The sequence below is a fragment of the Diachasma alloeum genome, unplaced genomic scaffold (assembly GCF_001412515.2).
Source record: "Diachasma alloeum isolate Michigan unplaced genomic scaffold, Dall2.0 Dall_scaffold_00186, whole genome shotgun sequence".
NCBI classification, from domain to species: Eukaryota; Metazoa; Arthropoda; class Insecta; order Hymenoptera; family Braconidae; genus Diachasma; species Diachasma alloeum.
The window spans coordinates 519,371-545,736 of NW_021680352.1; the positions used below are offsets into that span (position 1 = coordinate 519,371).

The 26,366-nt window shown below is 37.4% G+C and overlaps 8 protein-coding genes across 19 annotated transcripts in view; 6 read left to right on the forward strand and 2 right to left on the reverse strand.

The window, feature by feature from the left end:
• Nucleotides 1-1,718, forward strand: part of LOC107048295 (afadin) — a 60,699-nt gene extending 58,981 nt beyond the window's left edge. For all 8 annotated transcript variants that reach the window (XM_015271403.1, XM_015271404.1, XM_015271408.1 and 5 more), the window contains one exon: nt 69-1,718. In XM_015271403.1, the coding sequence (XP_015126889.1) occupies nt 69-306 (238 nt within the window). In that variant the 3' untranslated portion in view covers nt 307-1,718. The remainder of the gene's footprint in view (nt 1-68) is intronic.
• A 629-nt stretch (nt 1,719-2,347) lies between these two features.
• Nucleotides 2,348-5,342, forward strand: LOC107048209 (WW domain-containing oxidoreductase). 3 transcript variants are annotated; one of them, XM_015271275.1, is made up of 9 exons: nt 2,348-2,395; nt 2,497-2,687; nt 2,948-2,956; nt 3,012-3,076; nt 3,185-3,421; nt 3,788-3,983; nt 4,074-4,259; nt 4,592-4,761; nt 4,937-5,342. In XM_015271275.1, exons 2-9 carry the CDS (start codon nt 2,593-2,595, stop codon nt 5,230-5,232), a joined length of 1,254 nt encoding a protein of 417 aa, XP_015126761.1. In that variant the 5' UTR covers nt 2,348-2,395; nt 2,497-2,592; the 3' UTR covers nt 5,233-5,342. The 3 variants fall into 3 exon arrangements, with proteins under 3 accessions (XP_015126761.1, XP_015126760.1, XP_015126762.1); XM_015271274.2 differs by having other exon boundaries at nt 2,362-2,687; XM_015271276.2 differs by lacking the exon at nt 2,948-2,956 and having other exon boundaries at nt 2,362-2,687.
• LOC107048210 (39S ribosomal protein L15, mitochondrial) lies at nt 5,285-7,371 on the reverse strand. The gene is made up of 5 exons (XM_015271277.1): nt 7,129-7,371; nt 6,893-7,047; nt 6,264-6,429; nt 6,046-6,205; nt 5,285-5,640 (listed from the first exon to the last, which is right to left on the reverse strand). The coding sequence occupies exons 1-5, from the start codon at nt 7,234-7,236 to the stop codon at nt 5,339-5,341; spliced, it is 891 nt and encodes a 296-aa protein (XP_015126763.1). The 5' UTR covers nt 7,237-7,371; the 3' UTR covers nt 5,285-5,338.
• A 416-nt stretch (nt 7,372-7,787) lies between these two features.
• Nucleotides 7,788-12,973, forward strand: LOC107048216 (eukaryotic translation initiation factor 2-alpha kinase 1). 2 transcript variants are annotated; one of them, XM_015271285.1, is made up of 9 exons: nt 7,788-8,185; nt 8,837-9,007; nt 9,076-9,232; nt 10,378-10,796; nt 10,923-11,122; nt 11,608-11,778; nt 11,879-12,037; nt 12,134-12,271; nt 12,520-12,973. In XM_015271285.1, the coding sequence occupies exons 1-9, from the start codon at nt 8,116-8,118 to the stop codon at nt 12,739-12,741; spliced, it is 1,707 nt and encodes a 568-aa protein (XP_015126771.1). In that variant the 5' UTR covers nt 7,788-8,115; the 3' UTR covers nt 12,742-12,973. The 2 variants fall into 2 exon arrangements, with proteins under 2 accessions (XP_015126771.1, XP_015126770.1); XM_015271284.1 differs by having other exon boundaries at nt 10,378-11,122.
• A 645-nt stretch (nt 12,974-13,618) lies between these two features.
• LOC107048235 (kynurenine/alpha-aminoadipate aminotransferase, mitochondrial) lies at nt 13,619-16,587 on the forward strand. 2 transcript variants are annotated; one of them, XM_015271312.1, is made up of 8 exons: nt 13,619-13,730; nt 13,821-13,983; nt 14,284-14,470; nt 14,618-14,734; nt 14,804-15,127; nt 15,655-15,781; nt 16,136-16,344; nt 16,409-16,587. In XM_015271312.1, the coding sequence occupies exons 1-8, from the start codon at nt 13,664-13,666 to the stop codon at nt 16,475-16,477; spliced, it is 1,263 nt and encodes a 420-aa protein (XP_015126798.1). In that variant the 5' UTR covers nt 13,619-13,663; the 3' UTR covers nt 16,478-16,587. The 2 variants fall into 2 exon arrangements, with proteins under 2 accessions (XP_015126798.1, XP_015126799.1); XM_015271313.1 differs by having other exon boundaries at nt 13,651-13,730; nt 13,826-13,983.
• A 618-nt stretch (nt 16,588-17,205) lies between these two features.
• On the forward strand, nt 17,206-20,944 carry LOC107048219. Its single transcript, XM_015271287.2, has 6 exons — nt 17,206-17,449; nt 18,643-18,904; nt 18,982-19,084; nt 19,580-19,829; nt 19,930-20,083; nt 20,348-20,944. Exons 1-6 carry the CDS (start codon nt 17,408-17,410, stop codon nt 20,542-20,544), a joined length of 1,008 nt encoding a protein of 335 aa, XP_015126773.1. The 5' UTR covers nt 17,206-17,407; the 3' UTR covers nt 20,545-20,944.
• A 577-nt stretch (nt 20,945-21,521) lies between these two features.
• On the reverse strand, nt 21,522-22,814 carry LOC107048200 (ninjurin-1). Its single transcript, XM_015271266.1, has 2 exons — nt 22,754-22,814; nt 21,522-22,291 (listed from the first exon to the last, which is right to left on the reverse strand). Exons 1-2 carry the CDS (start codon nt 22,812-22,814, stop codon nt 21,531-21,533), a joined length of 822 nt encoding a protein of 273 aa, XP_015126752.1. The 3' UTR covers nt 21,522-21,530.
• Nucleotides 22,815-24,119: 1,305 nt separating this feature from the next.
• Nucleotides 24,120-25,603, forward strand: LOC107048250. Its single transcript, XM_015271328.1, has 2 exons — nt 24,120-24,498; nt 24,882-25,603. Exons 1-2 carry the CDS (start codon nt 24,120-24,122, stop codon nt 25,601-25,603), a joined length of 1,101 nt encoding a protein of 366 aa, XP_015126814.1.
• Nucleotides 25,604-26,366: the final 763 nt, after the last annotated feature.

Consider the following 26,366-nt stretch of genomic DNA (forward strand, 5'->3'; position numbering starts at 1 on the left):
TAATTTTTTTATACTCCAATAATTTCTCAATTATAAAAAAAATTGTGATCGTTTTTAAATTTTTACAGAGATCCCAGACAAAAACGATTGGCTGAAAAGCAAAAACAGCAGTTAAATGCCCTAGGAGAAGTCCCCGAAAAGTTGAGTTTCAAAGAAAAGATGAAGATGTTTGCAATGGAGACGGGTGAGGATGGCACCCCCAGGGACAAAGTGAAAATATCCCGGGCCCAAAGGGAAATCGACAATATCGGAAATCCACTGAGTCCAACAAACAACAATAACAATAACACTAATACTAGAAGTTAGAGGAATGAAAAAAAAAAGAAATGTAAATACCTTCAATTAGGGAGAATGCAGTATTTTCTTTTTGTTTATTTTCTGTTATTCGATAAAAAATCCAGAGTCTAAACAATTTTTCTTTTGTCTGGATAATCTTACGAACTCTGTTGACGTTTAGAATCGTCTATATCAACTGTAAATCGATTTTAGTGACGTATTGACTCACGAGTTCACCAGATTTTTTGTGAATAATCAAATTGCATCAAATTTTTTTTAGTTATTATTTCAGAACATTTTTTTTACGAAAAATATTATTAGAATCAACTAATCAAATTAAATTCGTCAATCTAACTTGACGAATTCGTTGAAATATATTTATTATGAATCAAACATAATATTTATATTTAATATACACTCAGATCTATTGAAAATACACTCGAAAGAACGAAAGAAAAGAACTAATTGTGCTAGAAATTATAAAATTCTCGAGAATCAACATTTTAAAAATTAATAAGAGATTAACAAATTTATTAATAACTCGATAAATCGACATTCCTTGCAATGAAAAAAAAACAGAATATCTCACCTCATATTTTCAAAAACCTTTTAAATATTATCCTCAATATGTATGTGATATAAGAATAGGATTTTGTTTATGAAGACGAGATTAATGACGAAAATTTTCACAAATTGTTTGATTTTCATCGATAGGATATAGAATTGGTCCTAGATATAACGTCAATTATCTACAAATATACAACATTCATTTACTTTTTTTAATTATTATTTATTGCTACATTTTCTCTTAAGTTTAACAGCACCGAATAGTGATACGTTGAGCAGCTTGTTATCATACTTTTTATATTATAATTGCGATAATGTGGCTAGCTGAAATGGTCTCACGTGGACAGCCATAAGACAGAGAGATACAAATCTTTTAATGAACAGATATTAATCTATCGTAGACATTAACAATAATGAAAATTGTAGCCTTACCGATGTTATAGAGAGATTATTTTATCTCGTAAATAAGTGGACTTTGACGATTTAAAACTCCAACTTCAGGCATGATTTTTATAAGACGAGAGATGAAACAAATGTGGTTACATAGAGATGAATTCCCTCCTTATTATGTATAGCGTATTTACTCATTGCACTATATTTTGTATTACTGTTTTTCATTATGAGGATTTATCCAGGGAGATGAGGGGTGAATTGCGGGGGGGAGGAATTTAGGACAATGGAAAGACGCGTTTGCAAAGCAACTATATCAATATTAGTACACAGTATATTTGATCATTAATGAATTTTCGAATATGTTGGTAGATAAATAGTCTTTAGAAATTGCTATATTTTTCAATTATAACGTTGTGTAATTATTTTGTAAAAGATTATAATATTGGAAGATGAACAAAATAAAATTCTTGAGTATTCATGAATTCAACGTTGTTTTTTTAATTTTTTTTTTCTCAAAATTAAATTTTTCGAATTCAGAAAAAATCTAGAACTGTCTGGAGATATACAAACATTTCTATATTTAAAAAAATCAAAAAAATTCTCAGGTGTTTTGAAACTTTCAAAAAAATTGGGACTTGTTGAAAAACACGAGAAAATCTGGAGATTTTCTGAAAAATTTTAGAATATTTTAGAAAATTTCTGGGTTTTCTAGAGCATTTGCAGATACTTTAAAAAAGATATTCTAAATTTTTTTACGGGTGAGGGGTTTTGAGGAAAAAAATGTGCCGCAGCCCGGATTTGAACCGAGACCTCCAGATTTACGACGGCCATCCCACCTTCTAGGGACATTTATGAAATTTATGCAATTTGTAGACATTTTACGCGCATTTTACGCATTCCTATATCGATTCTGGCGCGTTAACCAATTTCGCCACTGCGGCTAGGCCAATTAAAGTTCGACAAATTATGATTCAACGGGGAATCGAACCCCGGTCGTCTGGATGACAAACTAGCGTATTAGCGGCTCACCCACTTGGCCCTTGTGACATGTCAAATCGAGAATGATTCATTTTCAATCTTCCATTTTGTACCCGGTGGCTTGGCGCAGTTCATAAAGACCCAACAGCCAAATTCACGCAAAATCTCGTATGAACCCAAAGTAAGACTTCAGATCCTCTCTTTATGCCGAAACAAATAATCCAAAATTATAGTTTTCGAATTATAATTTTTGAGTAGTTTTAAATACTTGGAATTGCTCAGTCGATAAAGAACCCCAAGAATGATATACATCGAAGCAAAAATCACACATCGGTGCACTCCGGCGAGCGAATCACTCCATAACGTGTGAAATCCATAATGGTCAGTATTTTACACGACTCCGATAGTGAGGATGAACTACCCCCTGGGTGGGAGGAGCGGGCCACGCTCGACGGAAATGTTTACTACGTCAAGTGAGTCCTAAATAACTCTTGTCTGCAGGTTATATTTTGATTACTGACGGCTGACGACTCCAAAACAATTCACATTCATAGAATTAGCCCTTCATTTTTTTTTCAACAAAAACTCTGTCTTGCAATAATTTATACAGCGGAATGAAAGTGCATGGAAAAGTTCTAAATGTTATCGGCGAATGAATTTATCAATTTGATTTAATCAATTTTTTTACATTCTCTTCATTTAATATTCTGCAATGAATTTATGATCTCATCAGAAATTCTTGGTGAGTACCAGCGTTTCCATCAATATTCCTGGGATAATTATTTTTTTTATTGCAGTCATTATACGAAAGGAACGCAGTGGACGCATCCACGGACGGGTCGAAAGAAAATAGTTGAAGGAGGTAATTATCGTGAAATTAATGAATTGATTAAATTAATTAAATTAATTGATTAATTTCAATTTCCATGGAAATGTCAATTGTCTGCAACGAACAGATGAATTGTTTCAGACCTGCCTTCTGGGTGGGAGAAATGTGTCTCCGACGATGGAAAAGTTGTATTCGTCGATCATACAAATAGAACGACGACTTACACTGACCCACGATTGGCATTTGCCACTGAGTACAGAGAACCTTTGCAACCAGTCAGACAAAGATTTGATGCTAGTACCCCCGCCCTCGCAGTCCTGCACGGCAGGGACTTGAGGGGAAAAATAGCAATTGTTACTGGTGCTAATACTGGCATAGGTACATCATAATATTTTATATATTCCATTTGACAACCTCAGAATAGGTGACACTATGCTGAGAAAAAAACAATCATTTTTTCCAAATAAATATGCTATAGACAAGCAAATGCTCGTGATTTACATGAGATTTTTATTTGCATTCTTGTCTCAAAAAAAATGTTTGCATAAATAAATTTTTCTCTTCATACTTCCTGACTGTGCGGAGAAGAAACTCTCTAGGATTTCCTTAGTAACAACTCAACTTTGAATCCCACGATTTTGTCGTTGTGAAATGTTCCACTGAGAAGATTTATCTATCCCGTGGTGTTCCCCATCATCAAACAATCCTCTTCAGCCATAAAAAAAATCACGGCATACTTTTCAGGCTTCCAAACAGCTAGATCCCTAGCTTTCCACGGATGCACAGTAATTTTCGCCTGTAGAAACGAGGAAAAAGCGGAAGCTGCCATCGAAGAGATAAAAAACGAAAGGGAAAACGTGACATGTGATACTCTACAGATTGATCTGTCCTCGCTGCATAGTGTCAAAGAGGCGGCGGAGAAGTTCAAACAGAAGTACAGGTACCACACAAGAAACATCATGGCACTCTTTTTTGTTTGACGAACCAATCGATTAAGATTAACGCAAATTAAAAATTTTCCATGCTTCAGAACTCTCGACATGTTGATTCTAAACGCTGGTGTATTCGCATTACCATACACTCTGACTCAAGATGGTTACGAAATGACCTTTCAAGTCAATCATCTTGCTCAATACTATTTAACACTACTCCTGGAGCATCCAATCAGAAGCAGCAAAAATCCTAGAGTTGTGATTGTCTCCAGTGAATCTCACAGGTACAAAATTTTTTTTTTTCAACTTCGAGATAAGTTGATTGGAGAATTGAGGAAATGTTTGCAGAAATAATGATCATCATTTTCAATAAATGATCATAAAATCATAATTATTATTTTTTCTTGAGTCCCTAAACTTATTTTATTTTATATATTCCATTTGACAACCTCAGAATAGGTGAAACTCCACTGACACAATTTTTCTTTCCAAACAATACCCTTCAGACAAGCAAATGCTCGGCATGAAATGCCTTGTTGAATTCTGGTTCGTGCCTTGTCCTTTTCTATTGAATGGATTAATTATCTAAATGATAAATTCCCATTTTGTCATTTAGATTTTCAACTATTCAAACACCTGAAGACATTCACCCCCTGACCCTCTCGCCCCCAGCCTACAAATACTGGCAGATGGCATCCTACAACGACTCTAAACTCTGCAACATTCTCTTCGCCCAGGAACTGGCCAGGAGATGGCCCTCAGTCAATGTCTTCAGCTGTCATCCAGGTAAATCAATAATAAAAAAAAAACAACTAACAATTTTACGTTTTTATAATCATCACGGGTATATATGTACCTGAAACAATAATAATTGAGGATTAAAATGAAAAAATATCGAATTCTTTTTTATAAAACTCCAAAAATGAGTTATTGAAATAATTTCTTTTCTCCATTCAATCAGGAAATATGGTCTCCACAGAGTTATCCCGTTACTCCTGGCTCTACAGATTCCTCTTCGCTCTCGTGAGACCCTTCACAAAGTCCCTGCAGCAGGCAGCAAGCACCTCTGTCTTCTGTGCAGCAGCGCCAGAGTTGGAAGGGGCCACAGGACTTTATTTCAACAACTGTTTCAGATGTGATCCATCAAACGCCTCCCTGGACGCCACCTTGGCCTCTAGATTGTGGAATGTCAGCCAGGAGATGATTATAAACGTCGTCAAGAGGGAAAAATTGTGGTACGATCTGGCCCTCAAGTGAAAAACTCGATGAATTCCAGTGCTCGTAGGATTCTCAAACAATTGTTTTGTAATCGTTTTATATATTTTTATTATCAACTGTACATATGGAATAATAATGGGGGATGTTAATTGGCGTAGTACTCCTTGAGGTAATCAGCCTTCGGTTTCAAGATGGTTTTGTCCTTCAAACTCACCAGCCAGCCTGGCTCCAGTCCGTAGAATATTTGTCTCGGGTCCTTTCGCTCTGACAGCATCTCGTAGTCAGGATCCTCTTCGTACTTTGGGAGGGTGTATCCGTACTTCTGGGCGAGGACCAGACGCTCATATGCTACTTTGTCTGGGTCCGCTAGGTATCCGCGAGTTGCTGCACTGGAGTAATATTCCAGACAGTCAGAGGGTGGCAGCATCCTCCTGCCGATTGGTTCCCCTGGAAATTTCAGTCGTGCATTCATCAATTCAATTGAGAAAAATTCTATTCTAGTGCTTAATTTATTCATTAATTTTGTGAATGATTCAATTCATCATTTCCTTTTGTTAGGTTTGTTTTTTTTTATTCGTGGAGTCAATTTTAATGAACAACAATTCAATGTGATTAATTAATTTAATTATTACATTCATTTCTCTTTTTCGTTTATTTTTTTGTTCAATTTAATTCATTTTTTTAATTTATGTGCTAAATTTTGTTTCAAATTCTTCAATTTAATTAATAGACAAGTTAAAGTGATAATAATTGAGTTCAATTGATTAATTCAATTATTTTCTTGCAAACGAAGTCTCATTTGATTAATTTCACACCAAAAATTACTTAATTGGGGTTTTAATAATCGTTTACCTTTCTTGAAGAATTTTTCAGCATTAGCCAGACAATATAAACTCTCTCGATCGTAAAATGCAGTTGTTATGACCCCTCCATTCTTCTCAATAGCAGCGATCACTGGCTCTGTCGCCCATTGGACTTCAATATTCACTTTTGCCTGGAAACTGTTAATTCCCTAAAACAAAAAAAAATCCTTGAGTCCTGAGGAGTCTTTTGAATACAATTGTACGTACTTCGTCAGTGAGATGGACCCCAGCATGCGTTTGCATGAAATCGAGATGAAAAAGACCAGAATTGAATAGAGCCACGAGATCTATCGGCTTCGAGGTGTCTATTCTGTTGGTGTCAATCATCAGTTGCAGTTGTTGGAGACTCAGTGGGGGGTATTGTCTCCTGACACTGAAAGAATTGAAACAAAATATTAAAAACTATTTAGCAAGTGCAATTAATTTTTTAATCCAAAAATGTTGATTTTTTTTAATTTCAGGTTTAATCATCAATTACTCGGGATTAGCAGAGTGAAATTTTTCGATTTTTTTTTACTTTGAAGATATTTTTTCAGACTTCAAAATGAGCCCGAACTCATCAAAATCGCATCGTTTGTTCGCAAGATATCGAAGATTGCAACTGCATCTCAAAATGTAAAAATTTGAAGTTTCTTTTTTAGGTTTCATATTTGATCATCAATAACTCGGGATTGGCAGAGTGAAATTTTTCGATTTTTCTTTCATTCTGAAGATATCTTTTCAGACTTCAAAATGAGGGCAAACTCATTCAAATCGTATCATTTATTTAGCAGATATTGAAGATTCTCAACATGAGAAAAACAAAATAAAAATTCTGGACTAATAAAAATACTCACTGATGTCCTTTGTAATACGGCTCCCACTGAAACCTGAGGTAAAATGGTATATTTCCAGTTTCGTACCCAGTCCTCATGTAGTTCTGCCTCTGTCCCGAGCCCTTGTTGCCAGCCCCATGCTTGTCACCCCCATGAGCAGCCCTACCCCTTTTGTTCTATCGAAAAAATCAACAGATCAAAGACCCTCATCAATTCTATTTAATTTATTAACTTTAACTGATGATTTAATAACATACCTTCATTATGGTGCCAGGATTGGCCCTCAAATTTCCCAAACAAACCCTGGGCAATGATCTCAGCATTGTCAACCCCCAGTCCCTGCCCCCTTTTCTTATCCCAGCCATTCTGAACTGATTAACTGAATTATCCCCCCACAACAATCATAAATTTCTAATGTTTCGACTTGAAATAATTTTTCTCTACGAGAAATTCGTCTGCATGTTGATGAACATGAAGAACATAACCTAAATTCACCAGTCGTGGCGCCACTAGGGATGAGCGATGTCGATTAATCGAAAAACCAAACAGCGATGTTTTTCATTCGATTTTATCAACGGCCGACTAATCGATTTTCGATTTTTTCTCCAAATATCGATCTTTTTGACCAAGGGAATAAAATTTTTCATTTTTTTATCGAATAATAATGTTGACTGAATTCAAACATTTTTCAATTTTTTTAAATAATTTATTTTCAATTTGTTTTTTTCTTGGGTAATGAAAAACACATCGATTTTTTTCAATAATCGATTTAAAATCATTTTTTAATGTTTTTTTTTCCTGTGCAATGAGAAAAAAAACATCGATTTTTTAAATAATCGATGTTTCGTCAGAAAAATCGATTCACATCGATTTTAAAAAAATATATCGATTCTTCGATAATCGTTCATCCCTGAGTCACTCTTGCTCCGATAATCACCCGGCGAGAGCTCAAAATCGATAAATTCGATGATTTATTTAATCGAATACAGTTCTGTGATGATAAATTGATATGGAATCGAACTCTGCAGGTTGTAAAGCCCTCACTGAACATCAGAAGTGATGATTTTGGGGCCGATCATGGTGATGGGGCTGTCATAACCTCCAGCCCAAGACCATTTCCCCAGAACGAGATCAAGAACAATGAAGTTGTTTTCATGTCATGTCAATAGGCGATAGAACCTTTGATTCGAACTTTAGGAGAGCTTTGGTATTTTTAGTTTAGGGATTAGGTGCAGTATTCAACAATGAGTAATGACAATGGGAATAAGTTTAACCCCTGGCAGAGCTTGGAGACTATATCAACATTTGATAATGGTGAGTGAATATTTTTGTTTATGTAATTTGACAGGTGAATAAATTGACTTTTCGTTCACTAATTTTGTGGATTTATTCATTGATTTTTTCACTCCAGGTTGTTTGTATTCACCTTTAATTATTAATATAAACTATTTAACAACAACAATTGCTCTTGTGAATTGAATTGCAAAAAAAATAATCATCAAATTAGCAAATAATTATTATTTTCTATTTTGCAAGAAAATAATTTGATGATTCATTTCATAATTTTTCTGTTAATTCACTTGCCATTCTATTTCATTGATTTATTATTATTGTTTATTAGTTTATTTACATAATTTTTCACCTGATGTAGTTCATATCTACATTTAATTGTCCAGATAAATTGATAAACATTAATAATTGCTCTAGAGAAAAAATTATAATGCATTCAACGATTTTTCTGTTCATTCATTTGTCATTCTCAATATGTCAATTGTCATTGGCATATGATTTTTACATATGATTTTGTCTTTATCAACATTTATTTATCGACGTAATTAAATTAAATTTGTTAATTTAGTATAATTTTTCTGTTAACCTCATCATTCTTGTTAATTGATTAATCACCATTATTTATAATTTATTGATGTCCCTCCAAGGGATGATGAATCTTATTTTTTATTGAAGGAAATAATTCGAGGACGACTCGACGTCTGGACGAGGCCCACGATGGGGCAAGTGGTGGGCAAATTGTTGGAAGAGTTGCTCCATCGACGAGTCTCCTCATCGAGTCTCTCCTCAAGAGCATCTGTGCCATGTTCGAGACGGATCCAACGCGCAGGAATAAATTATACTTCAGTGAGTCTAAATTTTCATCTGCTGCAGCTCCTGGAATTAAATTGACATAATACGAGCATTGATTACAGTTCTGTGTGATAAATTGCACGAGATGAGGCTGATCGACAGCTCCTACAACATGATGGAGTTCGAGAGCATGCGGGGACAGTACCAACAGGCCTGGTACAACCTTATGACAGTGGCCAGGGCAGCTGCAGGATCTGAGAGTATTATAGAATTTCCAAAGTGAGTAGAAACTATTCAGTGGCGGAGTGCTAAAACGATTTAAGAATAATCCTAGTATTTTTTTCAACATCCAAGCATTTTTTTCAAGATATCCGAGAGATAATTATCTAATTCAATTCAAATATCCAATTATTTCTTAATATCAAGTATTTTTTAAACATACGGTGTTTATAAATAAAATTGAATAGCAAAAATCATGAATTGGAGACCACAATTTTTTTTAAAAGAATGATCGACTAGAAAATACAGAAAGTTTGTTTCTGTAATTATAATATAAACATAAAAAAAATAATATAAAAAATTTTGTTTTTCAATGTCTCCAGAAAGTTTTAAAATCGACATAGTTTTTCGAATAATGAAAGAATGCCCATAAATTCGATTTCTATCTCTGTCTCTCGATATAATAAATATAATAAACCACTAAAATTGAGAATTGAAGACTAAAAAATGGAGAATTGTCGTTATCGATGCCATAAGCCTCCAAAAAATCCGTAAGAGTCAAAAAACTTCCTCATTCTGAAAATAAAAATGACAATGTCTCATGCGGGGACAGCACCAACAGGCCTGGTACAACCTTATGACAGTGGCCAGGGCAGCTGCAGGATCTGAAACTATTCAGTGGCGGAGTGCTAAAACGATTTAAGAATAATCCTAGTATTTTTTTCAACATCCAAGCATTTTTTTCAAGATATCCGAGAGATAATTATCTAATTCAATTCAAATATCCAATTATTTCTTAATATCAAGTATTTTTTAAACATACGGTGTTTATAAATAAAATTGAATACCAAAAATCACGAATTGGAGACCACAAATTTTTTAAAAAGAATGATCGACTAGAAAGTACAGAAAGTTTGTTTCTGTAATTATAATATAAACATATAAAAAATAATATAAAAAATGTTGTTTTTCAATGTCTTCAGAAAGTTTTAAAATCGATATAGTTTTTCGAATAATGAAAGAATGCCCATAAATTCGATTTCTACCTCTGTCTCTCGATATAATAAATATAATAACCCACTAAAATTGAGAATTGAAGACTAAAAAATGGAGAATTGTCGTTATCGATGCCATAAGCCTCCAAAAAATCTGTAGGAGTCAAAAAACTTCCTCATTCTGAAACTAAAAATGACAAATTCTCCTAGTTTATCTCCCGACTGGTCTCGCTACGCAGTGGAGTTCGACGAGCGTGAGTTCATCGCCTCCGGAGGGTTCGGCAACGTCTACCGAGCTGTTCACCGTCTCGACGGTCACGAGTACGCCATAAAGAAGATTGTGGTCAAGTCAGGCCGAGTGAAGAACATTCTCCAGCAGCTGGAGGAAGTGAAGACCCTCGCCAAGCTCAACCACACGAACATCGTCGCCTACAAATGCGCCTGGATCGAGCACAATCTGCCCCACTCCCTCCGCCCCCTGGCCCCAGCAAAGTCCAGAACGAGAACGAAAAGATCATCCTTAAAACGTCTGTCCTCAGACACGAACTCCTGTGAGACACAAAGTGCTAATCAGTTTAAGACAAGTTTCTCCTCCGATCGCGTAAGAAGTGATTCGGCCTCTCGTGTTGGTATGTATATAAAAAATTCAGTTAATCATCAAATTAATCGTGAGTGGGACAGCTATGGCTCGACGTGCCATTGTGATGTTGCTAGTCAACGATTTCAAGAATTCAATTCCACGATCGATATTATAGGCAGGAGGATCGACGGGATTGTGGATGGGGTGTCGGTGGAGAGGCAAAATTCTGATGTTGTGTCTTTTAGAAATGACGACGGGGAGAATGTGGATGACCGCAGTGTCAGCTCTGACAGCAGTGATATCGAGGAGATTCAGTCGCCCTTACACACGGACGAAGGGCGTGGGAGAATTTGCCCGTATTATTCTCCGAGAGTTGTGAGTGCTTCATGAGTAAATATGGAATTCAATTTTTTTTTATGGAATTTGGTTGGAAATCGGATTATTTTGTGGGAGAGTTTATTAGCGATTTTTTTGGAGGAAATCTCCAGTAGAAAATATTTTATTATTCGTCGATATGAATTTTCCGAGTCTTTTGCACATCATTTTTTGAGTTTATCGTCAAAAAATTCAAATTAAAAAATCTATGAAAATATCCCAATGGAATGAATTGATGAGAAAAATGGAATTCCATTTTTCATTGCAGTTTGTCTATAGAATAGGCCAAAAATTAGTAGAATATTCAATAGAAATTCAACAGAATTTTTTATTCTTTCATCCATTTTATTTTTCAATTTCTTCCAGTCTCAAAAACTCATCTGCAATTTGAATTATCACGCTCCAATATTTTTGTTTATTTTATCTTGTGTTGAAAATTTTAATAATCAATGATAAATTGAGGAAGTTAATTTCTCATGATGCAGAGATATGCTACAATTTATATTCAAATGGCTCTCTGTGAGAAAACGTTGCGGGCCTGGTTGGACGAGAGACTGGAGGCCACACCAGAGCCAATAGCTACAACAATCCTGAAACAAATACTCGATGGGCTACATTACATGCATTCTCGAGACATTGTACATCACGATATCAAGGTAGTTATCTGAAGTATTATTTCATCGACTTATCAGCAGTGGAATTCTACTTCCGATAAAATCTACGAAATTCCCTGGCTAAAAATAATGTTAATTGTAGCCCAGCAATATTTTCATCGGTGCCATTGGCCAGCGAGTTGAAATTCAAGTTGGAGACTTTGGATTGGCCTGCCCTCGTAAAAGCGAGAGTCATCATCCCGTTTTTGGAACGGAACTGTATGCCGCACCTGAACAACTCAATGGACAGTGCAACCCTAAAGTAAAAAAAATCAACCAACTTTTATTCATCACTTTAATCATTTTTTTAACTAATTATTTCTGATTCATTATTCACGTCAATTATTTGTGGTTACAGAGTGATCTCTATAGCCTTGGAATAGTGCTTTTCGAGATATTCTTCCCTATGAAGACCGGAATGGAGAGAAATTCTCTGATTACTCAACTGAAATCGGGAAAAATGCCAGGAGAATTCATAGAAAAAAATCCTAAATGGGTAAAAGTCTTCGTTAATGCAGGATTACGTCTAGAAAACTTCGTCAAAAAAACCTGGTTAAATTAACTTTGAAAAAGTGAATTTTTGGTTAATTCAGATTTAAATTAAACCATTAAAGCGTCATTAATACTCTATTTTTCTGGTTTTTTTGCACTATTTTGCTGGAGTTTTTTAAGCCTGAACCCATCAAACCATTTATTGCAGTGTCATGTGCACTCTTAAGAATCGAATAATTGTTTTCTCCTCAGTCTGATACCATAAAACGACTTCTGCTCGTCGATCCCACCCGACGCCCCTCAACCACTGAATTATTACACAATTTGAACGCTGATAAGGACTCTATCATAGCTGAATTGACAAATAGGATAAAAGAGAAAGACGTTGTCATCGATAATTTGAGAATGGAGATTAAAGAGCTGAGGCTCAAGCTCGACAAAGTTGAACTGGTGAAAACACTCCAGATGCCATGAGACTACACAGAAGGATCCCCTCCTCAAATGAAAATAATCAAATGAAGTTGTACATACGTTTTCGTGGAAAAGAGAACTATCGATAATTCTAGGAACAATTTTTTATACTTTTTAGATAATTCAACTATTTTATTATTCACATTTTTGAAAATTCATCGCCAAATATCATGAATAACTTGTTTACCAGTTTTTGTAAGAGACGAATGAATAAATCGATTCAATTGTTGACTGACACCATGTGAAATCCATTGGAGAATGATTTCATGATGGAATGTGCGTTTTATTTTCCCACCTTTTCCCTCTAGTGAGTGTGACAGAAGGGTAATAAAAGGAACAGAACACCCTGGCACAAACGTCATGGTATGAACCTCACAACGCCCCAATAATATGAAGGATTTTTCTTTTTTTCCTGGGCTGCTATTAATGAATTTGAACCTCTTTGAGATATCTCATATTATATGATGGATGATCACATAGATCTACGGGTGTCCCCGTACACAACCGTAGATTTTTAGCCTTCACTTCGTATACGTGCTAAAAATCATTGACATCACCTCGCACCTTATGAAATCAAAGTCTTCTTAAAGAAATTGAATAGAAATGTTCTCACGCATATTAATTCCTTCTTGAGCTCCTCAGGATTAAATATCTGGAGTTGTTGAAATCACTGTCTAATTTCAATCTGATGTTCCTTCTCCAGATTCGCGCTAACGAATCGAATGAAACGTAATTAGGGGTAAAAAATTAAATAGCAAAATGCCTCCCTCTCCCCGCCCAATAGTCTTGCAACTCGCGCAAATTAACGCGTCATCATTATCAGCGGTATATAACCCACACGACCCGAAGTTGCAATACGAAACTTTATCGTTGAATTCGGAAGAAGCCGGTTCAACCGATTTCGCGTACTCCATTGCAAATTAAAATGGATTACACGAAATTTTTTGCGAAGAGAACTCATTTCCAAAGGGACAATCTCATCAGGCGATTGAGTAAGTCATCAGTTCACTTATTAACAATTCCGGGAATGATATAAATTAACAAATTTAATTACTGATAATTTAATAAACTTCTGCCACTAGCAAAGATGTTTTTGCAAAATCCTGGGTCGATTAATCTGGCGTCTGGTATGCCGAATTCAACACTATTTCCATTTGAAAATTTATCGGTCAAGTGTGGAGATAAAACGATAACGCTATCGCCGAAAGAAATGGGGGAAGGACTGCAGTATGGGCCGTCTCAAGGGTACAAAATCTGAAAAATTACTTTTTATTCCATAATTGGGTCATTCGCAGCAACAATAACAATCGGTGGTCGTTATTATAAATATTTCGTCATTTTGGGCGATTCTATATTTTTTTTTTCAATAAACATGTTTAATGGAGAGTATTCTATCGGACATATTCCGTTAAAAAACGTGCGATAAAGCCTCGGAATTCTTGAAAAGAATCGGCTAAAAACTCACAGATTTTTCAATAAAATTTTCTGTTCACTTCGTCGGGTTTTCTCATGAATTTTTTCGATATTTGTTCAATTACGTTCCAGATATTTTCCCCTGATCAACAAATTGAAAGACTTTCAAACCCGGTGGCACAGTCCCCCGTTCAAAAACTGGGACATTGCCGTTGTCCCCGGCTCGCAGGATGGATTTTACAAAATTCTCGATATTATGATCGACGAGAATGATCCGATTATGGTGCAGGCACCTGCGTATACCGGGACCATAGCTGCAGTCAGTGTCAAAAAAATACCATTCCATTAAAAAATTAATTTCAATTTTTATTCGATCTCACATTTTTAATTTGACATTTCGTCCTCCATTACTCGCTTCATCTTCACTGGTTCAGTTTAAATGATTTAAATTGCATGACGCGATCAGGTAAATTCGATGCGGCCAGAATACATTGGCATCCCCCAAGACGCCGACGGAATAATTCCCGAAGAGATCGAGAGAATTTGCAGTCGGCGACACATCAATAATCTCAAATTACCGAAAGTATGTTCAACATTATATCCAACAATACTTAATCAACCAATTGACCATCTCACTAACGAAAATAATCAGGCACTCTGCGTGAATTCCATCGGCGCAAACCCGACCGGTTCCGTTCTCCCGACAGATCGGAAGAAGGAAATTTACAAACTCGCCCAGAAGTACGATTTCCTCATCATCGAGGACGACGCGTACTATTTCATTCATTTTCTTGATCACCAGCCGACATCATTTCTGTCTATGGACACTGACGGACGGGTCATTCGATTGGATTCATTCAGCAAGATCATTAGTTCTGGATTGCGACTGGGGATTGTCACAGCACCTCAGGAAATTATTGATAAAGTTATTGTGAGCCTGCAGAATACTGTTCTTCATGCTTCTTCGTTGTCACAGGTGAGATTAAAGGGGTTCAATAAGGCGTGTGTATATTTCCGTAACTCGATACAATAATAATAATTATTATTATGAATTAATTATAATTATAATTATTACTACTTATTATTAATAATTAATTACTAATTAATTTTCAAATCGCGATTTGACATAAAAATATAATAATATGATTTAACATAAAATTAATATTAATAATAATACAAATAATAATAATTATTATTATTAATAATTAATTACTAATTAATTTTCAAATCGGGATTTGACATAAAAATATAATAATATGATTTAACATAAAATTAATATTAATAATAATAATAATATAGTCAGAGGACTTCTGTTGACTTTTTGAATATTTCAATAGAATCGGCCAAAAACAAACAGAAAGTTCAATAGAAATCCCATGGAATGGCCGCCTGTTTGGTGTTTATATAATATATTCTATTGAAAATTGTTCATCTGTTTCCATGAGAGAAGTAAATCATCGATTCTACGATCAATGGTGATTCACCATTCTCTTCGTATTGCAGATGTTGATGTTTAAGCTTCTGGAGAGCTGGTCCCCAAAAGAATTCGACAACCACATAAAAAAAGTTCAGAATTTCTACAGGTCACAGCGTGACATGATGATCAAGTCTATGGAGAAATATTTGGAAGGTCAGTGATCGAGCCTGCAAATCCCTTATCGATTCATTGTTTCGAGAAACAATGATGACGTTCAGTACTCGTCCCAAAGGGACAGAACTGTTTTTTTTATTGAAAAAAAAATATTAAATTTCATCAACATTTCAACCCTTCATTAATATTTAAATAAATTATACAAATACATTAATATTTAAAAAAAAATCAAGTGTCCGTTTTACCCCAACCTCCCCTAAATCAAAGTGGAATTATTGGCTTTCAACGTAAGGCAATTAAATGACAACAATCACTATTAATCAACAATCAATCAATCAAATTGTGATTAATCGATCAATCAATTAATCACAATTTAATCAATTCCTTTTTCAGGCCTGGCAGAATGGTCAGTCCCCAAGGCCGGAATGTTCGTCTGGATCAAACTCAAGACAAAGGACAATGCTTTGGATTTAATCATGGGAAAATTAATTCCCAATGGGGTGTTCATCATCCCCGGAAGTGCCTTCGATTACAACGAGTCCCAGGACGACCACCATCTGCGTTTGTGCTACAGCTTCTCCACGGAGAACGAGGTCGACAAGGTAAACCCTTCATTCGCCCGCCCCAACACCTTTCGAGTTACATCTCATCGAGCTTTTTTTTCAGGCAATGCGAATTCTTGCAAAATGTCTCCGCGAAGGGGTGACGGAGAAGAATGCTGACCGTCCCACTTGATTACGATGAAATATATTCTTTGTTGCTTCTTTAATAGCGAGGAATGTCAAGCAAAAATTCAAGAATATGCATTTGAAGTGAAAATAAATACAAATTTCGATTCGAGCTGATGAAGAAGTTGAAACTAAATCCATTTCCCAATTTTTTTGAGAGCAAAAAAATAGAGTTACATAAATTTATTAGCTAACCGAGGAGAATAATTGACGACGGGTGAACATCAATCTGGAAGTATTAATTGTGATGAATTTTTTTACGGTGAAAATAAAAAAATGTTTTTTTTTATTGTGAGAAAATTCAAGTCTGTCAATTTTATTTGGGGAATGAGAAGTTGCGGGAAAGTATTCCTCTCAAAAATTAATGATTATCAATCCAAAGATATTGATTCCAATAAAATATGGATTCGGAATAAAAAGAAATGAACATTTTTATTCTCTCTGACGAAAAAAAAACAGAATTAAATAAATTTTCCCATTTTTTTTAGGGGAAAAAATCAATTAAATCACTCAAATTGCGAATCGAGGGAAAGCAGTAAAAATAAGACTCATTCATCATCCACGAAACTCGTAAAATTCCGAAATGAGGGGTTTATCGATCGCAACAAATCACGCACCATTAAATTTCGATTAAAACAATCCAGCAGATAATCTCCCAAATCGTGCCTTCCACAAGTGCCTCGATTCGCCTCCGGATGCCCTAGACGTTCAATACTGTTGCGCTTGCGCTTCTCCCCATAATTCCCACAGGATTCTGCTCAATGTGGCTGACAGACGTGCTCTCCACCGGGGAATCTGTCATTTTTTTACCATAAGGTGAAGTGGATAATTATATTGTTACGCTTGTCGACGTAGTCATGTAGCGATGATAATTACCAGCAGTTCTTTTAGTATTTGAAATTATCTCGCGAATTTAGAGACAGAGAGTCGCTCTCTAATGCCATTGAACCATCGATTAGTTCGCAGAAGTGTTCCGAAGGTGCAGTTTCCTTGTTATAAAGTGTTGTTTTTCAAATTTTTTTTTTTATTTCAGAATTGATTGTTGTGACTGCTTCAATGAGCAATTTTTCAACTTCAAAACGTGGATTTAAAAAATTGCGAAAGCGTTCGGATCGGAATTTCAGAGATTTCTTAGTTAAGAATCGGTTCGCAATTAATTTCCGTTTTTTTTTTTAATTTGAAAAATGACAAATAGATGTTTGATCAATTTTGGACAGTGCATGGTGTTTTCGTGTTATAGACCACTTCTTTGTCTGTATCTACTCGCGTATGCGCTCAGACTGTCGCTTTGATTGTCATCACGCACGAAAGAATTTCATAGAAAAGGAATGGAAAATTCTATTGGATGTCTATTGCACTTCTATTGAAAATTTTATTAGTTTTTGTTGAAAATGTTCAATAGAAATTATTTCAAACAAAAAATTGAGAAAGTATGACACGAGAGTGCCTATAGAATTCTGTATATTTTTTTCTATAGAATATTTTTCATTGAACATTTGTCTTGAAAAAAAACGTATCGATGAGTTGCAGAATTTTTCAATGAAATCGGCTAAAAATTAATAGAAAATTCAATGGAATTTCAGTTCTATAGGATTTTTTCTTGAAAATTCTATAGATTTTGTTTCTATAGAATACTCTATATTTTTTTTTCTATAGAACTCTCTATAGACTTTTCTATAGAATTCTCTAAAAAAAAATTCTATAGAAATCTATAGATATTTCTATAGAATGCTCTATATATTTTTCTATAGACATTTACTATGAATTTTCGATAGATTTTATATACAATCGTCTTCAGTTTTTCTATAGAGCGCTCTATAGACTTTTCTATAGAATTCTCTAGATTTTTTCCTATAGAAATCTATAGATGTTTCTATAGAATGCTCTATATATTTTTCTATAGACATTTCCTGTGATTTTTCTATAGATTTTCTATAGAATCGGCTCCAATTTTTCTATAGAACTCTCCATAAGCTTGTCTATAGAATTTCCTGTAGACTTTTTTCTATAGAATATTTTCCATCGAACAGTTCCATTGATTAAAAATCAATAGAAATCCAACAGACTTTTCTAGCAAATTCACTCGGTTTTTTCTATAAATTTTTTTCTTTCGTAATAACAAAGTTCTGAAGTCCTATTTATCTATTGAATTATTGAGACGAATTCCATCAGATGACGACAACAGATTTGCCGGGAATAATGGTGATGAACGACTCGAATTGCGCTATTTGCGCAATGGGTCCTCCTCCCAATTTGATTCTATCCATTCCACCTCCGCCCATCCCCTCGTTTTTACAATACGGATCGGAGGTCCATTCACAGACGGGGATGCCCATCGCGGGGGGAGTCAATGGGACACTTTGCAATCATCATTGCGATTGGAAAGTTGATGGCGTACAGTATGTTGAGATGCCGCATCAAGGTAATAGCAATGGTAATCTTCAGGATTTTTTACGTTGGAAAATTTTCAATTTCCGGACAATGGATTTGTTTATGGCAATTGAGTTGCAGGGAATCTGTTCGATGACACGTGGCTGCTGATCCTCATCCTCTCATGCGTCGGGATCATTGTCGTCAGTGTTTTGTTGGTGATTGTCCTGTTACGATGCAAATTGTGAGTAAATTGCGGAAACAGGCGATTTTTGATGAGTTGAGCTTGTTTTTATTTTCTAGATGGGGTTTATCTGGGAAACGCGTGGGTTTAGAGAAAAAAGTCGTAAAAACTTTTTTACGGATAATTAAATTTTCTATAAAAAAGGTCCTATGAGGTTTTTCCATAAAACTACTGATTCTGGAGATAATTCGATATTTACAAGACGTAAAAAATTGAATTAATCCTTTAACTTAAACGACTCCATTCTAGAAATGCTTAATTACCTCAAAAACGAGTGATTTTAGGACAGAAAATCATAAAGCCTTTTTTATAGCTTATGAAATTTCCTACTAAAAGTTTTTACGACATTTTTCTCTAGAACCACTCACTGACGAGATAACTCACAAATTGACAGAGCGTTAAAAATTTAATTTTCTAAATTTCATCATTTCGCATCTCAAAAAAATCATTAAATAATTTAATTTCATGCATCAAGTTGCGCAATAAAAATTTCAGCAATACTAGTCAAAAAGGGGGTACAATTTCGATGCCGGCCGCAGCGATAACCCAGCCGAAGAGCGCGCGCATTCAGAATGAGACGGTATTGTATCCGTGCACGGCGGACGGCATGCAGGACAGCCGGATAATGTGGGCGACATTAACGCCTCGAGGAACGACACGACATTACCTCGAGGATCACACGTACGAGACTGTGGGCAATGGGATGACGCCTAAACGCACGTATCCAACGGCTCCCGTCGAAAATGTACTCGTCATTCACTAAAGAGTCAACAATATTTCTGCATTACGCGGATTTTACCTTTACGAATTATCAATACCCATAATTAATGTTTGATTGATGACAGATTTACATTGAACCGCCAGTTCCGTCGCCCGTGAGATCGACACCGAAGGAGGAAATTGCTTTCGATAACACAGCATTCGTCGATTACGAAGAGCCACTGTCTATCAAGGCGGAATACTTTCAATTGAATGATGTACTTGAGCCTAATGAGTCAGGTGAATAATTAATAAAACCAAAAATTGAAAACGTAAAAAAAAATTCTCCACTTTTTTCAGTTCTCTTCATTTATCTCGTGAACAGTCAATTTTAGAACAAAATACCATAAAATCTTTTTAATAGAGAATTTTATGATCTACAAAAAATTTCTTTTGACATTTTTTCCTCAAACCACTCATCATCAAGATAATTCCAGTTAAAAAAAATTATTGTCACGAATGAATGATTTTCATCAATGATAACGACGATAATTGAATTTCCAGAGCTCTACGGCTGTCAGCGAGAGACATTTCGGCCCCGAGTGAGTTCTCCAACGAGGATAGAGCACCCAAACCTGCCCCCCCTGAACCTCCACCCCCACAACCGCACGATCCGCAAGAACTCGTCAATCCAGCAAATCGGTGCCGACACAATCCTCAGAAATAGTCTCGCCCTAGCCGCTTACACCCCCGACATTTAAACATTTTTTATCAAAATACTAATCGCAATGTTTTTTTTACAATCGAATGAATGAAAGAACGAATGAACTGACGAGAGGACTCACACTCTTTCTTCAAACTCATTATCATCAACAAACTATTGTACGTTAATTGATCATGATAACTAGCGAGTGATAGATTTGTCTAATCTTAACTACAACATTCGACATTCGTAAATATTAATAATTCACTGTTCAACGGTTAAAATGGAGTTCATGGAGATAAGCTTTATCAGACGGCTGTTTCAACAATTGTTTTTTTTTATATCTCGAAACGATAATTCATTCTATTTCAACTATGACCATAAATCATGTTGCTATGTGTAATCGTTACTATTACTACAAGTATTATTACGAATAAAAAAAATTAATTACCGAAAAACATTTGTTCCTTTTCTTTCTTTTTATTATTCTTTTCCCCCCAATTTATTTAATAAACTCTCTTTTTAGCAAGAGCCTCATATTTTTACATTGGTATTAGAAGTGGCATTCGAACCCTTGCCCACAAATACTTCCACTTCATTTCAATATTTCTAACCATGACCGAAATCAGTAGTGAAGCGGTAAACCGAGTTAAGTCGATTTTGACTATTAGCCAGTTTTTGCTGAATATCTCGGAATCTAAGAGAGATAGCAAAATTTTTCTCATGACTTTTTTTATAACGCTCTATTGGCTCTACAAAAAAGGTCATGACAAAAATCTTTCTATCTCTTTTAGATTCCGAGATATTCGTCAAAAACTAGCCAATAGTAAAAAACGACTTAACCCGATTTACCGCTTCGCTACTGAAATGATCACAACGAAATAAATAATAATAAATAAAGTATCATTATAAGGCAGTACCATTATAAGTTCTATATAATAAACAGGGGAATCCCCGAGCTCTCAATTCTCTCATAAAAAAATTATTTATTCACCGTCAACTGCATAAATACAATAATCACCATAATAAAAAATACATTTCGACTCATGAAATCGATCCGTTTAAATACCCTATTCGATTGAGCGGTTCGATTCCCCCGTCACCATCACTGGCGTTCTTCAGGGGAATGGTGATAACATCGGGCGGATCAATGACCCCGAACGACGATATAAAAACATTGAGAATAGTAACGAGAAAAACCCCGATGACGGTCCAGTTGTTGGCCCTATTCGCCCTGATGACCTGATCATCCTCCTTGACGTCATATCTGCTATTCCAAATGAGTCCGATCCCCACCGCGATCTGCAGCGCGAGACTCATGCAAATCATGACGAGAGAGGCCAGATAAAACGGATGACTCTTCGACCCGAGGACGTATCTCAGTTGATTGGCGTTAGCTGATATGAGGGCCAGGTCCATCATGCCCTGGGCCAGTGTCTTCTTCTGCTGATAGACATTGACGTCGAACGGGCTCTGAGGGGGGACGCCGTTGGAGGGTCTCGGGGTGAACGGCCTCCCGGGCAAGAGTCCGTCATCAATCCCCCTGTCGTCATCACCCAGACCCCTCTTCCCCGCCGGCTCCAGGTCGTCCACCTCTGGACCGTACGTGGGCGGTGGGTTGAACGCATTATCTGTCTCCAAAAGAGCCAAAGATCGGGCATTACCTGAGTTCGGTGACCTCATCCCCAGGGAATTCGTCACCGGGCGCTCCGTCAACTCGACGTCGTCGACGTATGCCACCACCGAGGCATCATCGTAGGCATCACCAGCCCCCTCTCGGCTCATTAATAACCTGATGAACCACACTTTATTCCAATTATTTTGCGTCAACTTCACGCTATTTTATTCGTATATTTACTTCGTCTCTCGGGGGATCAAGCCCTTCGTCGGCGGAACTGATGACTTCGCGAAAGCTTCCGATGATTTTTCATGCTTCAGAAATTATTTGAAACACTTGAATCATGCTCGCGAATTCCCGCGATTGAAACGTCACTTTAATTTCAAAAATCATCAATTCAATTCGGATTTTTCGGCGATTTTTTATTTATTCGATTAATGAGTATTTGGGGATGAAGTGGGGGAGGGGCTGATTGAATTGTTTTTTGTTTACGGAATTATTGTTTTTGATTTGTTGAGAAAAAACGGGGCAAGGAGTAGGGAATTGGTGTTTATTGCTGTGCGTGCCAGTATTCACTGTCTTTCTATGCTGGCATCAAGGCCACCAGTTCAGGTCACTGGGGGAAGGAGTAGGGGAGTCGGATGGAGACTGTCATCAATGACGCATTCATGCTCCAGAGTGCTCCCACGGCTATCTAGATCGTTCTCCATAAATGCGAAATTGTTATTTTTGGAGGTAGTCTGTTGAGTCAATTTTTGCAATGCACGCGATAAAAATTGATGGGTTCAATGTAAAAAATGGGATATTGTATTCGTGATATAGATCATGAAGAAGAAAAGTAGAACGACGATTGATTAAGTCATTCATTAATTTTGATGTCTGCGGGAGTCACCTGATTTATGGTAATTATTTATTTTTAGGAAATTTTGGCGTTCAAGGGTCAAGCGGGAGAGACGAGCGAAGTGATCAAAAGGATCAAATTGCCTTGAAGGTCAAATGGGAGCGACAGGGGGATGCGTCGAAAGGGTCAAATGGGAGAGACGGCGGAAGTGATCAGTCCACTCATCTCTCCCGGTTAACCCTTAGGAAAATTTAGCCCTTCACCTGTCTCTCCCGTTTGACCCTCACGACCTTTTGACCCTTTGGAATGTTTTTTTGATGGTCCAGAAACTAGAAAGCTTTGAAGGTCAAACGGGAGAGACGAGCGAAGTGGTCGGGAGAATGAACCTGTCGTAAAGGTCAAATGGGAGCGACAGGGGGATACGTCGAAAGGGTCAAAAGGGAGAGACGCGCGAAGTGATCACTCCACTCGTCTCTCTCATTTAACCTTCATGAAAATTTGATCCTCCATCTGTCTCTCCCGTTTGACCCTCAAGGCCTGTTGACCCGAGAGAACATTTGACCCTTTAGAATGTTTTCTAGCGCTTCAAGAACTAAATCAAAGGGTCAATTAGCCGTGAAGGTCGAACGGGAGAGACGAAGGAAGTGATCGGAAGAATGAAACTGTCGTAAGGGCCAAATGGGAGCGACAGGGGGAGGGGTCAAAAGGGTCAAACGGGAGTGAAAAACAAAAAATTTTCCCTACGTTCACATACATTTTTGAACCTCGTCTACAAACATTCAAAAATCAAGAAAAAATAATTTTCGGGGTATTGAAATAGCGTGGAATGCCTCATGATAATTCGTAGAAAAAAATTATCATTTGGGTTGACATGGCGTGTCTCATTAGTTCCAATTGACCGAATCCCGGTCGTAATAAAATACATCAGCTGGAGATGCCGAATTCCTTGACTCGTTTATTGCATAACCCTGAGCTATCGAACCCCGTTGTCAAGCAAACAACCCCTGGAGCCCTCCCCCCACCAGACATTCCTCCAGTGATTTTCTCCTCAACTTTACTCAGTCTGTGATAAATGGGTCATGACGATCAGTCGACGCCCAGGTGGAGCTCCTCCTCCACCAAGAACCCAAGAAAAATAAAAAAGTGAGAAAAAGTTTGAGTGGTTGAAGCGATAATGAACTCGCGGCAGAAGTGCTGCCTTCACTGCCCGGGCACCTGGGTGTCCTCTCAAGTCCGGAGGGAGCACACCTGCCGGCTACCCACGTACATAAAGGGTAATTTGAAGCTCTCGTCGCTAAAGCAGTACGTGGCGGGCGAGGGCGAGAGGCGGGAGAGACTCGCGCGAAAGAACTCGGGAGAGTCTCCGGAGAAGAGAACCATGTCTAGACAGAATTCGGTTTGCGACAGATTCGCGATAGCCCGGAAATTTCATGCTGAGAATCTGGAGCATCAGCCACTGCCTGATAAGGTTGACGACTCGGTTTTCAGGAATGTCAGGCCTGATCGGGGAGCCTTACTCAGCAAATCATCACCTGATTTGACGAAAATCGATGGTGGGAGTCGAGGTAGGGTAATTAATAGATGAATTCGTTCTTTTTGTAGGAATTGAACGAAATGAGTTAAAGTTGATCTGAAACAGATGAATAATTTTAATAAAGGTTCGAAAATACGAGGTGATCAACAGTTGTGGACGCCGCCATCTTGGATGCCCCCTCCCCCTGACGCAAGGGGCTTCAAAGATGGCAGCGCTCTCACCTCGTGTTTTCAAACATTAAAAAAAAATATTTATCCTCTTCGAATCACCCTCAGCTCGCTTCATTCGCTTTCTATAAAAGGACCAAATTTTTTAAGCCATCTTCCAGATTTTTCCATCGCCTTTACGCTGATTCTTGACGCATTTCCTCTTTATGAAATAAGAAATTTTTCATTTATCGAGGCACGAGGGGTCACAAACTGCGTACATCCCTGCAATACGGCCCCAGCCTTGGCTGCAAGGTTCCCACCACCAACATGGACTTAGCCATCTGCTGGGAGGCACCAATCGACCCGAACTACGAGCCCACGTGGCCTGTTCACATCGACGGCTCCGACGGTGGTCCCGCACCAGCTGTCTTCGCCCTAGTCCAGCACGAACCGGGGGACGAGAAGTCCTTCAAATCCCCGGTGGAGAGATTCGAGGCTAAATTCATAAACGTGAAAGGTCGAAGCAGAAGGGAGGACCAGACCTGCCAGACCTGCGAGGAGGCCAACGATAATGGCAACGACTTGTGCGAGAATTTCGACGGCATCCACATCACCGAGGATGAGGACAATCGTCTCGTGAAATCCGCGACCTACGGCTGTCCGAACCCCAGGAAGCGACAGCCCGTTCATCTGAGGAGTTGCGCCCCTTGTCACTGCAGGGGGGAGAGACTGAAGAGGGCTAGGTGTGTTCACTCGGCCCCTCATCACGGGGCCAAGAACATCAAGAGGAATGGGCTTCCCAACAAGATCATGGTGCCGAGACCCAGGACACCGTACGCCAAACGAAATTTCTGCATTGACACCTTGACACCACCGTTCACTATTATTGAGGGCTCCAGGGATGCTGATTATCCGGAACACTGGAGACTCTCATCGGTCTATCAGCAGTCTTACAGAAATCCGAAGAACCAATGAAAGGCTTCAACGTCAATAACTTTGCGAAAAATATGTCAATGATTTTTATGTGATATTATTTTTTGGAAAGTTATTCTGTCGTGATGCCGAATAGATCTTAGAGTATTTATTCTGAATAGTTGATCTCATTCTGTTGGGGTTGATTGAAGGGGTAGTGATGGGGAAGACGTATAAATAACAAAACGTAATAATATATAATATATATAATATAATAATAATATATTGTTATGTTGACGTTCATTTTCTTTTCTTTCCCCTTGAATCCCTCCTCTGACCTTCACTTTTCCCAGTCCGGGGATTGGTATCCTTCCCCGAACTGGAAAAAGTGAAAGTCACTACGGAAAAATAGCGTTCGCGCCTAGCGCCACAGGGATTTTCAACGAGTGCGATTGGCACGCCTTGCCTTCGGCTCGGGGTGCCAACACACTCGTCGAAAACCCCAGCGGAACTCGACGTGAACTGTACTATTTCAGGTTGTTTCTTCCTGTTGCTTTACCTCTCGTCCCGTTTTAATTTAATAAACTCTTTTTGATCAATCCCACGGCCTTTCCAATTGGTTTCACAAGTGGGATTCGAACCCATGGAATTTTAATGCGATGTCACAACCAATATGATTCATTTTCAACCCAATCAGAAAGTTTGGTTTTTCAATCCACGTAGAATTGAACGGAAATCTCTCTGAACACATCGGTAAGAGAAACGGGAGCGGGCGGTCTCGATCCGCGGTAGCGTATCGGCCAAGTAACCATTGCATCATCAGCCC

Bases quoted from the DNA above. Each gene is read 5' to 3' on its own strand.
- LOC107048209 (XM_015271275.1), top strand. From the start codon at position 2,593: ATGGTCAGTATTTTACACGACTCCGATAGTGAGGATGAACTACCCCCT. The intron at 3,077-3,184 runs GTAATTATCGTG...GAATTGTTTCAG, and splicing joins AAAGAAAATAGTTGAAGGAG to ACCTGCCTTCTGGGTGGGAG. The intron at 3,422-3,787 runs GTACATCATAAT...CATACTTTTCAG, and splicing joins TGGTGCTAATACTGGCATAG to GCTTCCAAACAGCTAGATCC.
- LOC107048210 (XM_015271277.1), bottom strand. From the start codon at position 7,236: ATGGCTGGGATAAGAAAAGGGGGCAGGGACTGGGGGTTGACAATGCTG. The intron at 7,048-7,128 runs GTATGTTATTAA...TTTTTTCGATAG, and splicing joins ATCCTGGCACCATAATGAAG to AACAAAAGGGGTAGGGCTGC. The intron at 6,430-6,892 runs GTGAGTATTTTT...CAATTCTTTCAG, and splicing joins CCGTATTACAAAGGACATCA to TGTCAGGAGACAATACCCCC.
- LOC107048216 (XM_015271284.1), top strand. From the start codon at position 8,116: ATGAGTAATGACAATGGGAATAAGTTTAACCCCTGGCAGAGCTTGGAG. The intron at 8,186-8,836 runs GTGAGTGAATAT...TTTTTATTGAAG, and splicing joins TATATCAACATTTGATAATG to GAAATAATTCGAGGACGACT. The intron at 11,123-11,607 runs GTGAGTGCTTCA...CTCATGATGCAG, and splicing joins CGTATTATTCTCCGAGAGTT to AGATATGCTACAATTTATAT.
- LOC107048235 (XM_015271312.1), top strand. From the start codon at position 13,664: ATGGATTACACGAAATTTTTTGCGAAGAGAACTCATTTCCAAAGGGAC. The intron at 15,128-15,654 runs GTGAGATTAAAG...TTCGTATTGCAG, and splicing joins ATGCTTCTTCGTTGTCACAG to ATGTTGATGTTTAAGCTTCT. The intron at 16,345-16,408 runs GTAAACCCTTCA...CTTTTTTTTCAG, and splicing joins CGGAGAACGAGGTCGACAAG to GCAATGCGAATTCTTGCAAA.
- LOC107048219 (XM_015271287.2), top strand. From the start codon at position 17,408: ATGCCATTGAACCATCGATTAGTTCGCAGAAGTGTTCCGAAG. The intron at 18,905-18,981 runs GTAATCTTCAGG...ATTGAGTTGCAG, and splicing joins GCATCAAGGTAATAGCAATG to GGAATCTGTTCGATGACACG. The intron at 20,084-20,347 runs GTGAATAATTAA...TTGAATTTCCAG, and splicing joins ACTTGAGCCTAATGAGTCAG to AGCTCTACGGCTGTCAGCGA.
- LOC107048200 (XM_015271266.1), bottom strand. From the start codon at position 22,814: ATGGAGAACGATCTAGATAGCCGTGGGAGCACTCTGGAGCATGAATGC. The intron at 22,292-22,753 runs GTCTCCATCCGA...ATTGGAATAAAG, and splicing joins TGAATGCGTCATTGATGACA to TGTGGTTCATCAGGTTATTA.
- LOC107048250 (XM_015271328.1), top strand. From the start codon at position 24,120: ATGAACTCGCGGCAGAAGTGCTGCCTTCACTGCCCGGGCACCTGGGTG. The intron at 24,499-24,881 runs GTGGGAGTCGAG...TCATTTATCGAG, and splicing joins TGATTTGACGAAAATCGATG to GCACGAGGGGTCACAAACTG.